The 14,586-nt window shown below is 38.9% G+C and overlaps 1 protein-coding gene across 1 annotated transcript in view; it reads left to right on the forward strand.

Annotated features, from left to right (window-relative positions):
* The window catches only part of Ctnna1 (catenin alpha 1), a 150,004-nt gene that overhangs the window by 115,534 nt on the left and 19,884 nt on the right, over window positions 1–14,586 (forward strand). The window contains exon 10 of the mRNA XM_070036108.1: window positions 14,386–14,478. Coding sequence (XP_069892209.1) covers window positions 14,386–14,478 — 93 coding nt within the window. The remainder of the gene's footprint in view (window positions 1–14,385; window positions 14,479–14,586) is intronic.

The following is a 14,586-nucleotide window of genomic DNA, read 5'->3' on the forward strand; positions in this document are numbered from 1 at the left end:
CACCAGCAGTGTAATAGGGTTTCTCTTTCTCCACATCCCCTCCAGCATTTGTCGTTGGCTGATTTGTGGATGTGGGACATTCTGACTGGGGTAAGGTGGTATCTCAGGGTTGTCTTTATTTGCATTTCCTTCACCACCAGGGATGATGAACATTTTCTCATGTGTTTCTTTGCCATTTTTATTTCTTCATCTGAGAAGTCCCTCTTTAGTTCCCTTGCCCATTTAGTAATTGGTTTGTTAGGTTTGGGAGGGATTAGTTTCTTGAGTTCCCTGTATATACAGGATGTTAACCCCTTGTCTGATATATTGCTGGTAAATATTTTTTCCCAATTAGTTGGTTGTCTTTCTAGCTGAGTTTCTGCCTTTGTAATAATCAGGTTTTCTTTTCTGTCCAGGGAATCAAGTCTGTATGTTAACAGCAGAGTAAATAATTCTTCTTTATATAATCAAAGGTTTTCATTCTGAGGTGTAAATCTCTTTCTGTGTATCTTTTTTAATCATCAGTCTTTTTTAGACTCCTTCGTTGGAAACACGTTTCCTTCAGGGGTGGAATATTCCATTGATGAGTCTCTCGCAGTTAGGAGAGGGAAGTCACAATCTGCTCTGAATCCTCCCAATTCATCTTGCTGCTACATACTTACGAATTGGGATATTTTATACAATATATAGTTAAATATTATTAGTATATAATATGGAAAGAATGTAAAATAGATTATCAATACATTTTGATTACATGTAAAAACATGTTCAGAAACTTTTTTTGAAAATATATTTTCTATCATTATTCCACAATACTGTGAAATTGGGGAAATTATGTAATCACTTAATCACAATTTTTTAAAAAAAGGGGAAAAAAAGAAAATATATTTTCTTTAGTGGGTTTGTTTTTGTTTTGATGGTTGGTTGTGGGGCTTGAACTCAGGTCCAGGACACTGTCCCTGAACTCTTTTTTTTTTTTTTTTATTGTAAAGATACTGTACAAAGGGGTTAGTTATATGAATAAGGTAATGAGTACATTTCCTATAGAACATTGTTACCCCTTCTTTGTTTTCCCCTACTATCCATTTCTTCCCCAACACCCCCTCATTTTCAACATAGTGTCTTTTACCTATGTCTCATTGTTACAGTGTGTCCCTGAACTCTTGTTCAAGGTTAGTGCTGTACCACTTTCAGCTACAGTGCCACTTCAGTTTTATTTTTGTTTTTGTTTTTGTTTTTTTTTTTTGGGGGCAGTCGTGGGGCTTGAACTCTGGGCTTGGGCGCTGTCCCTGTGCTCTTCAGCTCAAGGCGAACGCTCTACCACTTGAGCCACAGCGCCACTTCTGATTTTCTAGTGGTTTATTGGAGCTAAGAGGCTCACGGACTTTCCTGCATGGGCTGGCTTTGAACCAGGATCCTCAGCTTCCTGAGTAGCTAGGATTACAGGTGTGAGGCACCGGCGCCTGGCTTCAAAACAGTAACTCACTGTGAACAGTTTCAAATTTCACACATGCTATTTTTTAGACTCTCTCTCTCTCTCTCTCTCTCTCTCTCTCTCTCTCTCTCTCTCTCTCTCTCTCTGTGTGTGTGTGTGTGTGTGGCTTGGATGCTGTCTCTGAGCTCTTCTGCTCAAGGCTAGCACTCTACCACTTTGCAATTTAGTACCACTTTTTCTGGTGGTTAATTGGAGATAAGAGTTTTAGGAACTTTGCTGCCAGGGCTGGCTTTGAACCACAATCCTCACATCTTAGCTTCCTGAGTAGCTAGGACCATAGGCATAAGCCATTAATGCCTGGCTTTGTAGACATTTTAATAAATAACACTGCCTTAATCAATGGCACTTTTAATCTAAATATCAGTGTATTTACAGTGTTTTAATTTGACTGTGAAATACTCAGCTACTAGCTTTGTTTGTATTGAATGTTGATGGGAGTGTTTTGGCCTTTCAGGCAATGGCTACAACTGGTGATTTTCCTTTAAGCTCGACATCACTCAGCGCCCATTTTTCTTTTTCTTTTTTGGGGGGGGTCTGGTCCTGGGGCCTGAACTCTGGGCCTGGGCGCTGTCCCTCAGCTCTTCAGCCCAAGGCTAGCGCTCTACCACTTAAGCCACAGCACCACTTCTGGCTTTTTTCTTTTTGCTTATGTGGTGCTGAGGAATTGAACCCAGGGCCTCAGGCATGCAAGGCAAGCGCTCTACCACTGAGCCACCTTCCCAGCCCCCATTTTTCTTTACAGTGGCCATCTTGTCTATTCCTGTCAGAGTAGTGGGTATTTGGCTAGATGTATAGTTTTGATACCCATCTAATAAAAACTTTTCAGATCCTCTCTAACAGTCATCAAAATCACTGCTAGTATTCTTCATATTGTTGGTTGCCTCTCCCAAATTTTGCCATTTCTTTTGTTTTTACTAAGTGTATCTTTTCTCTATTTACATTTTTATAATCTGATATTTTAGAAATGTTATTTAAGAATAAGCATAAGATAGAACCTTTCAGCTTGTCGCTGGTAATCATTCTTTTAGTTGAACAACTGTTGTATATAATTGGCCTTTTTAAAACAGTTAAGAAATGCTCTATTTTTATCCTGTGCTCTAAGAAGTCTAAATAGAACATGTTTACCCTACTCCCCTTCTTTTTTTCAATCTCTACCATGATCATTCCATAAAAACTAGGTAACTATAGTTTAAGGTAACTAGGTAATTGTTTTAGCTGCCTTTCTACTTACAAGAGTAGATTCTGTTACTATATTGATTAATTTGGCGGGGGGGAAGGTACAGTACTGAGGTTTGAACTTAGGGCTCTATGTTTACTAGGTAGGCAGGAACTCTATTTGAGATATACCTCTCATCCCCCCCTTTCTTACTGCCCCTCCTTTTTTTTTTTTTTTTTTTTTTTGCTTATTTTCTGGATAGGAGGATAAAGTCTCATGTGTTTGCCCAAGACCAACCTTGTATTGCCATCTTCTTACCTAGGCTTATCTCCCGCTATGACCCCAGGTGTGTGCCACACCGAGCTTACTGGTTGAAATAGGAGTCTGGCTTATTTTTGCCCAAGCTGGCCTTAGTCCACATCTTTCTGAACCCTGCCTCCTGAATAGCTGGGATTATAGTGTGCACAGCTACACCCAGCCAGTAGTCTTCCTTTGTATGGATTTTGGATTATAGAACCCAGGCTGGCCTTTTAAACTCATGATATTCTTGTCCAAGTGTACCTAACAGCTGGTATTCCAGGTACATGCCACCACACCTAGCTGTCTATCCAGTAACTTCATATCATAGAATCATATCTAGCAAAGTACTTCATAGACTATGTGAAATTAGGACAATGGAAACCAGTTATAAATTACTGGGGAAGAAGAAACAGTAATAGTAGGGGAAATTTGATAAAAGTACATTATATGCAGTTGTGAAAATGTCACAAAGAAACCCTTTAGTATAATTAATACGTACTAATAAAAAGAGAAGAAAAGAAACACTTGTCTAGTCTGGGCATGTGATTCATGTCTGTAATCCCAAATACTTGGGAGGCAGAGATTGGGAAATTTGCTGTTCAAGGTTATCTAGAACAATAAGCTATCAAAACTCCATCTCATCAGAACAATCCACTCATGGTATTGTGCCTATCATTATGACTATCCTCCCACAGGTGGGAGGATTTCAGTGTGAGCCCAGACCTGGGAAAAAACCATGTTGCCATTCCAGAACATAAGTAAAGCAAAACGAGTTGGGGACATGGCTCAAGACAGCTAATTGAGAAGTTACCAGTGTTGAATCAAGAGTGGTGATTCTGACCTTGTTTTTTGTTGTTTAACAGCATTGATGTGTCCTCCCCTGTATGTGTGTGCATATATAATTCTATAGATATGTGTAATATATATATATATAAAACTATGTAACTACATATGTGTATATGTAACTATAGTTTTCCCCATGAACATTTGGGTTCTGCAACTAGTCGCTCCTGGTATTAAACAACCTAATCTCACGTCTAATTCCTCAGGCCAAAAAATCAGGCTCCTTCCAGAACTCTGTGGGAATGTTGTGTCATTGCTGCATTGTGGATACAGGCTACCACAAGGACTGGCACTAGCTAGGGTATACCTAGAGTTGTCTGTGACAAATTTTTTTTTATTAGAGAAATTACAAGAGTGCCTAAAAGCATCTTGTGAAGCATAGTGGATTGCGGAGAAATATAAAAGTGCCAATTTAGATTTCATGCAGTTTGGGGACACTGGCATTTAAAAAATAGCCTTGAATAAAAAGCAAAGATTATAAATTGATTTTAGCACATTTGTAAAATAAAATAAGGCCTAAGAAGAAAACATTGGAGTAGATTCAAACATAGTTATCTAAATTGGGTTTTTTAAAATACATTGAGACCATGCTGGATTGGTGGTAGCAAGTGATATATAATGTGTTGTGGTATAATTTGTTTATTCCACTTGTCATATCCTTCTTTCCATATTATGGTATACATGGGTTAGCATTTATGTCCACTGCTTAAGTAATCCACTTATTTAACAAGTTCCTACCATTAAGCATTTAGGTTGTTTTCATTGCTGTTATTTACAGTGCTCTAATAAGCATGCTTGTACTATTTTTTTCCTTCCCTTCTCCTGCTACCATTTTTACAGTTCCACTTTGTTTCTCAAGCCTCACATCTAGTACTTAGCCTTGATCTCCTCCTCCTAATATATAATCCTCAGTCCTTACATAACTTTCTGCTATGTATTTCTGCAATTACCTTCTTAGTCCAAATTATAATATCTCATTGATTTCTCTAGCAGCTTGCTAACTCAGTTCTTTGCTTGAACTTTTGTTCCTCTTTAGCATCTTTTCTGAAAAGGCAACAACACCATCTCTTTAAATCTGATTCCTTTGATTCAGGCCAACCCTATTCACCCATCTACCCCATGGCGTCTAGGCACAGTTGTGATCAAATCCTAAAGTCAGGAGTGCAAACCATGGCCCATAGGATGCCCTGCCTGCCTTTCCAATCTCCTTACTGACTGGCCCCTGCTATTCTTCTTCCTCCCTCACTAGACAGCATGTCACCACCTATACTCTTCTGCCCAAATGTCATCTCCACAGAGAGGCTTGCTAGATTTTTTGTTTGTTTGTTTGTTTTTTGTTTTTGTCCAGTTGTGGGGCCTGTACTCTGGGCCTGGGCGCTGTCCCTCAGCTCTTCAGCTCAAGGCTAGCACTCAACCACTGGAGCCACAGCGCCACTTCTGGCTTTTTTCTTTTTGCTTATGTGGTGCTGAGGAATCGAACCCAGGGCCTCAGGCATGCAAGGCAAGTGCTCTACCACTGAGCCACCTTCCCAGCCCCGCTTCCTAGATTTTTGTACTCCCTCCATCCCATCCTTCAGCAATAATTTCTTTTCTCCTTTCATTCTGTCACACATACTATTGAAATTTACTGGATGTGCTCCATTTTCTTTTCTAATCCACACATACTCCATGTGTTTGCCCAAGAGTGTAAGTTGAGAGTGTAAGTTGAGAACATGGACCTACAATAACGCTTAGAACATACTAGGTGCCCAACAGCTAGGAGATGAATGAACTTCCTAGTTAACTCTCAGAGTTCATAAATAGTAACTAAGATGCTCATCACTCAGATTCCTAAACCACCATCCACAAAGACTGATTCAGTGGTCTGAGGACTGTGCTTAGAGAAACATAGAGCTTGCATTATAACTGATTGTCCATTAGTGAGTTCTGTTGTGTTTTGAAGTATTGGTAATCTTGATACACAAGTATTGGTATACAAATAAGGATTATTCATCATGTTGCATGTTGTGTATATGAGACAATTAATTGTGAAGTCTTTTGGGATACTGTGATGATGAGAAAAATCCAGACTTTTAAAGGTTAAGAGACAAAGATTTGAGTAGTATTTTATTCCATTTTATATTCCATTCTTTTGTTAGAACAAAGCTTTCTAAAATCAAAGTAAACTTTCTGTAGTTAATAAGGGGAAAAGAAATTCTAACAAGATTTTTATAGCAAATATTTAGGGAGTTCCTAATATATCTAGGTAGGTGTGTTCTGGGTACTGAGGATATGGTAGTGAATTTTTTAAGAAAATCCTTACCCACATGGAAATTATCTCCTACCAGGGAGAATTAGAGAAAATAACATTTTATATAATGTATATATTTCCTGTAATGCAGCATACTGAAGGGGGTGTGGTTAGGTTTAGAAAATATAATCTGAGGGGCTGGGATGTAGCTCAGTGGCAAAGCACTTGCCCAGCAAGTGCAACGTCCTGGGTTCAATTCCCAGTACCAAAAAAAAAAAAAAAGACAAAAGAAAATATAATCTGAGGGGCTGGGAAGGTGGCTCAGTGGTAGAGCACTTGCCTTGCATGCCTGAGGCCCTGGGTTCGATTCCTCAGCACCACATAAGAAAAAAGCCTGAAGTAGCGCTGTGGCTCAAGTGGTAGAGCGCTAGCCTTGAGCTGAAGAGCTGAGGGACAGCGCCCAGGCCCAGAGGTCAGGCCCCACGACCGGACCCAAGAAAACAAAACAAAAAAAAAAGAAAATATAATCTGAGACCAAGACTGATCATGTCATGCATGAGGATGGAAGTTTGAGGCAGGCAAAACATTAGCAGGACTCTCTCTCAACCATTAAGTTGGGCATGGTGGTGAGCACTTGTCATCTTAGCCATTTGGAAAGGGTAAGTGGGAGAATGGCAGTCCAGGCTGACCAAGACATAGACACAAGACCCTTTTTCCAAAGTGACTAAACCAAAAAGGGCCGGGGATATGGGTCAAGTGTTAGATCGGCTGCCTAGCAATGGCAAAGCCCTGAGTTTAGCTTTCTAGTAAAACTCTCTCTCTCTCTCTCTCTCTCTCTCTCTCTCTCTCTCTCTCTCTCTCTCTCTCTCTCTCTCTCTCTCTCTCTCTCTCTCTCCTCTTCTCCTTCTCCTTCTCCCCTTTTCCCTCCCTCCATTTTATCAGCATTTGAAGTAAAAGATAAGTACAAAACCTTTTTTCACTTGCCTTTTAATACGTGACCAAAATACATTTGAAGGTGATGTGCTGTCTCTTACAAACTTTTGGATTTTGGAAGTCATATATTACTTTAATAGAAATAATTGCCCTCAGAGCAGATGAAATGTAAGATTTATTTTAAGAATAAAATTTTCATAGACTAGTGTTTTATTAACAGTTTCAAATTACTCCAATCTTTCTGTGTATACAAAGTGTCAATTAGTATTTGGTCTTAGTGCCTATTGGATCCTTCTTAAATGACTTTTGTGATTTTTAAAAATTTTTATTTAAAAGCAAATATCAGAATATTTGCTATGAGATCTCTCTTGACTATTTTCTGAAGATCTAGGTAAGACCGATGACTGCTTCATACCATGGTTTTCAGTTATGGGTAGAATTCAGTAATTTCCTACGGAATATTGGAAGTCCCTTTTTATTCCCTCCTTTCTTCTCTTCCTCCTTTTGGGTTGTTCATTAGGGATCATAAAGTTTCAATGGATTTCATTGTTCAGTTTCTATAATGCACATAATGTTTTCTTGAATCAATTTTGTTGTTTTGGTGGTAGTTTTGGTTTGAACTTGGCCTTTTTTGTTAGGCAGGCATTTCTATCACTTCAACCATACTTGGAGCTCTGAAGTCCCTTGTCTTATGTGCAGTGTGCATAGTTGTTTTATGTCCCCAAAGCTTTTCAGTTGGGGGAGCAGGAGCTGAGGGGGCTAGTATTGATTAACTAAGTGACTCCACCATTTTCTTTGGTTTTGGAGTGAGCATTGAGACTCATCTCTCAGCTGTAGCATAGCTTCTAGGTAATAACACTTTTTTAGTTTATTAACTTACTTGTTATTATAGAGGTAATATACCGAGGAATTACATGAGTCAGGTAAGAGTACATTTCTTTTTGTACAGTATCTTCTGTTCCCCCATTCTCTCCCCTCCACTCTGTCTCTACCCAGGAGTTGTATACTTCACTTTTGTCAATGTCCAGTGAACTCCACTGCTGTACCTTTTTCCCTCGAGTTGTGTACCCTTCCCCACCCCGTCCTGAAGATGTACTCTTGAATATACCATACATAAGTTTAAAAAGATAGGGTTATCAAAAACTAAAAACTTAAAAAGAGGGGTGGGAAGAATCTCTTGTTTCCATATCTTGGAGTTCATTTCAGTATGTATATTATTTTGTATAAATATGAAGAGGCTCTTAGCATTGTGCCTTTATGTTCCTCTTCTGAGAGTATCCTCTTTTGGTCTCACTGTGTGAGTATCTAGAATCCTGTATAATTTATTATATCCCAGTGCATTAATAATACTTTTTACACTTGTTTTTTTTTTTCTCTCATATAAAGTTAAGGATTTCTTTATGTAGCTCTGCAGTTTGAAGTATACTTAGGTAAAAACTTACTTGCTGTCAAAAAGGTTAATACTTGCCAGGTGCTGGTGGCTCACGCTTGTAATCCTAGCTACTCAGGAGGCTGAGATCTGAGGATCATGGTTCAAAGCCAGCCCTGGCAGGAAAGACCTTGAGACTGTTATCTCTAATAAACCACTCAGAAAACTGGAAGTGGTGCTGTGGCTCAAGTGGTAGAGCACTAGCCTTGAGCTGAAGAGCTGAGGGACAGTGCCCAGGCCCAGAGTTCAAGCCCCATGACCAACCCAAAAAATAAATAAATAAAAAGGTTAAGACTTTTTTTTGCCAATAATGCAGTATCTATATGTCCTTTTTAATTGCTTCATTCCTTTTGGCTGCACACAGCATAATAGCTAAAGAGCAATCAGTATTTTAATTTTACTCGAGTTTTTTTCAATTTTATAAATTGAGAAAATGAAATAGGGAAAATGCTATTCATTAGATCCTGCCTATAAAAACTATCATTTAGTATCCCTTTTCCTTCAGCCTCAGATACTATATGAAAATGTGCCTCTTATGATAAATTTGCTACACTACGATTTTTATCTTATTCCCTGTCTTATGAATTGGGAATCAAAAGGGAATGTAACTAGTATGCTTTTAACTACAAATTGAATGGTCTGCATTTTCTTTTCTTTTTTTCTTTTTTGGGTGGTTGTGAGGCTTGAACTCTGGCTCTGGGCGTTGGCCCTGAGCTCTTCAGCTCAAAACTAGCACTCATTGCTAGCCACAGTGCCACTTCCGGTTTTCTGGTGATTAATTGGAGATAAGAGTCTCACGACTTTTTTGCCTGGGCTGGCTTTGAATCACTATCCTCAGATCTCAGCCTCCTGAGCAGCTAGGATTACAGGCGTGAGCCACCAGCGCACAGCTTATGGTCTGCATTTTTTTATACCTTTTAATTTTGTGGTATTCTGATAATATGCCATAAAACAGCCTTGAAGAAGTCCCCATAAAGGACATTTGAATTAAATATTGATGACATATGACTATTTAGCTAAGTACCACTGAGAAAATCTTAGTGCTTCTGTATGACATTATAGGCTGCAATTCTGGAAATAGCAAATTAAATGCTTAGTTTTCTAGAACTGAAAGGAGGGAGTCAAGAATTATTCAGGACAATTCAAAGCATGTTGAATTTGGCTTTCCTACCTTTTCAAGGGGGTATATCTTCAGCTGCACTGGGCTATATGAGACACTTTTTTGTTGTTGTTGTTTTAAATGCCAGTCCTGGGGTTGAACTTAGGGCCTGGGCATTGTCCCTGAGCTTTTGTGCTCCAGGCTAGTGCTCTATCATCTAACCACAGGTCAACTTTCAGCTCAGCTTTTTTTGATGCTTAGAGATAAGCATCTCACAGACTTTCCTGGGCAGGCTGGCTTTAAATCATGATTCTCAGATCTCAGCCTCCTGAGTATCTAGGATTATATGCATGAGCCACTGGCCCGGCTGAGACACACTTATTTTACATGTGCCTTATCCCAGATAAGCTCCCCCACCTTGAATTTGCAGCTGATCAGGAAAGGCACTTATTCTCAGAGGCCTCAAGATTCATCTTTCTCTTGGAGTATGGTCAGAATGATTGAGAAACCACTTTTTCCAATCTTGGATCTCCTGTTTTCTCATCAGGAAATAGGACTAATGATGGACTCATGTTTACATGGGTGTCTTCTGTAGACTTACTGCTAGATTAGGGAGCTTTTAAAATGGTTCATGTAAAACCATCTAAGTAGAAGTGATTACAAGATCATTTAAATGGTGATCTACAAATAAAATCTTTGAACATTACCAAAAAGCCAAACAATTTAATATTTCAACAAATTATTTCATATCCTGTTTTATATCTAACTACAAATATCTGTATAGATATATAGATATTGCATCTTTTCCTAAAATTAGGTTAGTATAGTTTATTTTGAATAAGAACATGCATGATAGAGATGTAGAAAATTATGACTAAGAAAAAAATTGTAGAAAATTGTTAGCTTAGTTTCCTGGCATGAGTTTGTATTTCACACTGAACTACAAGTAGTAGTGGAGTGGGGGGAGTTTGGAGGGAAACAAAACATAATCAGTTGTGTAATTGTTGTGTTCAGGATTGAAACAAACCAACACATGAACATTTCCCTTCTCCCCAAGGAAATCAGTTTATTATAAGAGGAAGTGTAGAAAAACTTATGCTGGCTTTGGTGTAAGAATCCTCAACAATATAAAAAGTACCCCCCATAAAGGCAAGATCCTAATGTTTGATTGCTACCCAGACGGCTATGATGTGGTAGGTGTTAATGTACATGTGGCCTTCAGGTTACCTGTGACAGAACTGGGAAGAATAAAGACTTGAGGGCTTCATTGGCATTACTGACATGTGGATTCATTTTACCATTTCATAAAAGAAATTTTTTTCTAGCTTCATCTTCCATCTTTATTCTCCTTTTCTAACAATCTTCTCTTTCAGATTGATGAGTAGTCTGTGTCCTTCTATATTTTTCCTCACTTTTAGTTTAGGTTGTTCATAGACTTGCTATTTTATTAGTAAAATATAATAATAAAATGAATTTTAAATTACAGTTTGGATTGTCATTATCTTTTCCTCCTTCTTAGGCAACTAAGACTCTTAGAATGCTTGTTCCTCCTAGTGAAATCACCAGTGGTCTTCCCTGGAAATTAAATAGTTCTGGAGGCTTAATCTTTTTTTATTCACTTTTTCCCCTGTGATTTGGGGGAGTAATGGTTAGGAAGATCTCAAAATGGACGTGTGTGTGTGTGTGTGTGTGTGTGTGTGTGTGTAAGTGTGGATGTGTATATAATGTGTGTAAGGAACTACTTAGGAGAAGAGAAAGAAGGAAGGGAAAGTGAGTAATTTTGAAATTTTGTGTGTGTGTGTGTGTGTGTGTGTGTGTGTGTGTGTGTGTGTGTGTGTGTGTGTGTGTGTGTGTGTGTGTGTGTGTGTGTGTGTGTGTGTGTGTGTGTGTGTGTGTGTGTGTAAACAGTATAACCTGCATGAAAGTTGTTAGGATCAGTAGTGATGTGGAGGATGGGAGAACAGAAACAGGTTTGTGGCAAGGAGGAGGGTGATAGCAGGAGAAAGGGGTTGGTTAATGAGGATGAAAGAAGATGAGTATGATTGAAATAGATTGTTTACAATTATGAAAACAATAAAACCTGTTAAAATGTTTTGGGGAAGGGAGTGATTTATGGGGTGAGATTGAATGTATTATAAACATGTATGGAAATACAACAGTGACGTCTCCTCCCACTCCACTAATGTAAGGTAAATAAAATGTTAGGAGGGAGGGAATGAATAAAAAGCCAACTGAGACGGCATGAAGCCCTGAATTTAATCCCTGGTACAGCATCAGAAAAGGAGGGGGGGGGACCAACAACAAAATTCACATTATTTTACTTAAAGGTAATTTATTATGGAATAAATATAGAACATTTGTGACTTTGACAGTCTTTTACTTGGCTCTTTCTAAAATTACTAAACCTAAAGGCTAATTTTTTCAGGGCTTTACAGATTTTCAGAGTCTTAAGTTCTTCAACTGCAGTCAGCAGCAATCAGTGTTAAGAAGATGTAATAATTTATTCTCAGGACCAAATTGTCCAAAGCACTCTCAATAAAATGTACACTTGGCTAGGTTCTCTGGTATCTAAGTGTGACAAAGTATTTTGAATTCAGATTCAGGTACTCTTGGGTTTGTCTGATGCTTTGTTTGTGATAAGGTTTCATTGTGTATCCCCTTACTGGCCTGGAACACTCTAGCATCCCAAATTCTGGGATTACAGGTTTGTGGTACTACACTGGGCTCAGACTTACCACTCTTTTTAGTAACAATATTAACTGTTATTTTAGATTTCCAGATTACCAAATTTCCCCAGAAAGAGGTAGTTTAAGAAGCCTCTCAGGAGACACTACCCCCTTCCCCCAAAGAGTACGCATTATCTGACTTAGGAAAAGACAACCCCTCTGTACATGACCTTAATAATAATAATTTAAAAAAAACTATAGTTAACAATTGCAATGTACACGTAAAACTGTTGATGAGTTATGAGGGTAAACACCATAATAACAATGTATGGTAAAATCCACAAAAAAAAAGAGGTCTCTCCCCTCATGCCCCTCCTTTCACTATATTCAGTCTTGGCACTAAATAGTATATGAAGTTGGCCTCTCAGTTGCTGCATCTGCATATTCGTCATTGTTACAGTGAGTAGCCCTGACCCTGGCGGGTGAGTGGAAGTTCATTCCTCTGGAGGGGTGTCCGTGGCAGGCGCTGCTTCCTCTGCACAGGCCTTCTGAAATGAGCACTGTGTTTTTCGGGAGCATTACTGCTTTAACAGTACATCAAAAAACATTTTTTAAGTACTGTTTTGAAACAAGCCTTCCATAAACTTTGTTTTTGGGATTTGTGTCAAGAAAAAAGAAAAGATGGCTGACATTTTAGCCTTAACCACATACCAGCTTCATGCGTCTGATCTGTAGTAAAGATTTCTTACATAATCATTTGTTTCTTAATAGAAAACTTTTTTTATTTGACAACTGTAAGGATTCACAAGATTGTAAAATGAAATAAAACGATAGTTGAGCATTGGTGAGTGACACCTGTTACTCTAGCTAATCAGGTGGCTGAGATCAGAGGATCTCATTTGAAGCCAACCCCAGGTGGAAAAGTTTATGAGACTGTCTCCAAAGTAGCCAGCAAAATGCCAGGCCTGAGGTGTGATTCAAGTGGTAGAGTGCCAAACATAAGCAGTCTTAAACCCTACTGGCACCAAAATAAAATAAACAAGGGTTTAGCTGTGTCAGTAGTGACTAGAGGGTGGAAGGCAGAATCACAGATTTGAGAACCAGTCTTCCGTTGTTTGGGACGCAACCTATATATATCCATTGCTATGGATGGCCACGGAAATATCAGCCTCTAATTTCACCCAGGTTGTCTTTACCCGAATGACCTCTGCCGTGTACACTCAGATTGAGGTTCTGAGGAATCACAACATAAGAGCATTTCATTACTTTCAAGTCTTAGGAAGAATTCCTGATTCTTGTTGCCAGCAGGCCCCCAGCTGTTCTGGGTTAATACCATCATGTTCATTTTTTTAATTTGAAAAACTGACTTATATTCAAATGAAATATCAAATGAAAGTAGTAACTTTTGATTTCTTTAAGAACAGCTGTAGCATCAGGTGCTTGTGGGTCACACCAGTAATCCTAGCTACTCAAGGAGGCTGAGATCTGAGGATCACTGTTCAAAGCCAGCCCAGGCAGGAAAGTCTGTGAGACTCTTATCTCCAATTAACCAAAAAAATGGGGGGGGGGAAGAGGGGGGAAGGAGAAGGATTGGGATTGGGGGGGAGGGGGGAGGCTGGGAAGGGATGTGAAGGGTAAACAAAGGAGGAGGCTGCAATGCTTGGTAAGAAATGTACGCATTATCCTGCCCATGTAATTGTAACTCCTCTGTACAGTATGTTCACAAATAAAATTAAATTAAAAAAAAAAAGAAAAAAAAAAAGGAAAGGAAAGTGGCGCTGTGGCTCAAGTGATAGAGTGCTAGCCTTGAGCTGAAGAGCTCAGGGACAGCACTCAGGCCCAGAGTATTAAGCCCCACAACTGACACCCTTCCCCCCCCCCCCAAAAAAAAAAAAAGACTACAAAATCCATCTTTAAGTACTAACAGTTTCTCCTAGTATCTCAGTCTATGCTAGTGAGCCTCTAAGAAGTTTCTGTTCACGCAGGTTAGTGCCCCTGTGAAACCTGCAAAGCATGTAAGTATAGGTTCTGCTACCAGCCTACAATATAATACATGTTATGAGCCCATACAGTTTGCTTAAAACAGTTTAAAAATAATGTATTCGTAAATAATTGTGAAAAGTGAAGGTCCTTAGGTGCTCTCATATATTTTGGGAAGGTCAGAGGTCGGGGAGGGTATATGTCTCTTTTCCTTAGGATTCAAAATAGACAATCCTCACAGATTGTTTGATTTATTTATTTATTTAATTTTATAGGTTGCCAACTTGGCCTGTTCCATCTCAAACAATGAAGAAGGCGTAAAGCTTGTTCGGATGTCTGCAAGCCAGTTAGAAGCCCTCTGCCCTCAGGTAACGTACAATTAGCAAGTTTATGCTGTCACTTAAAAAAGACAGTATTGTATGCATATATGGAAATGTCACAGTGAGATCACCTTGAAATCTTGGTGTGTGCATGCA

The sequence above is a fragment of the Dipodomys merriami genome, unplaced genomic scaffold (genome assembly GCF_024711535.1).
Source record: "Dipodomys merriami isolate MVZ:Mamm:240054 unplaced genomic scaffold, mDipMer1.0.p SCAF_27, whole genome shotgun sequence".
In the NCBI taxonomy this organism is placed as follows: domain Eukaryota; kingdom Metazoa; phylum Chordata; class Mammalia; order Rodentia; family Heteromyidae; genus Dipodomys; species Dipodomys merriami.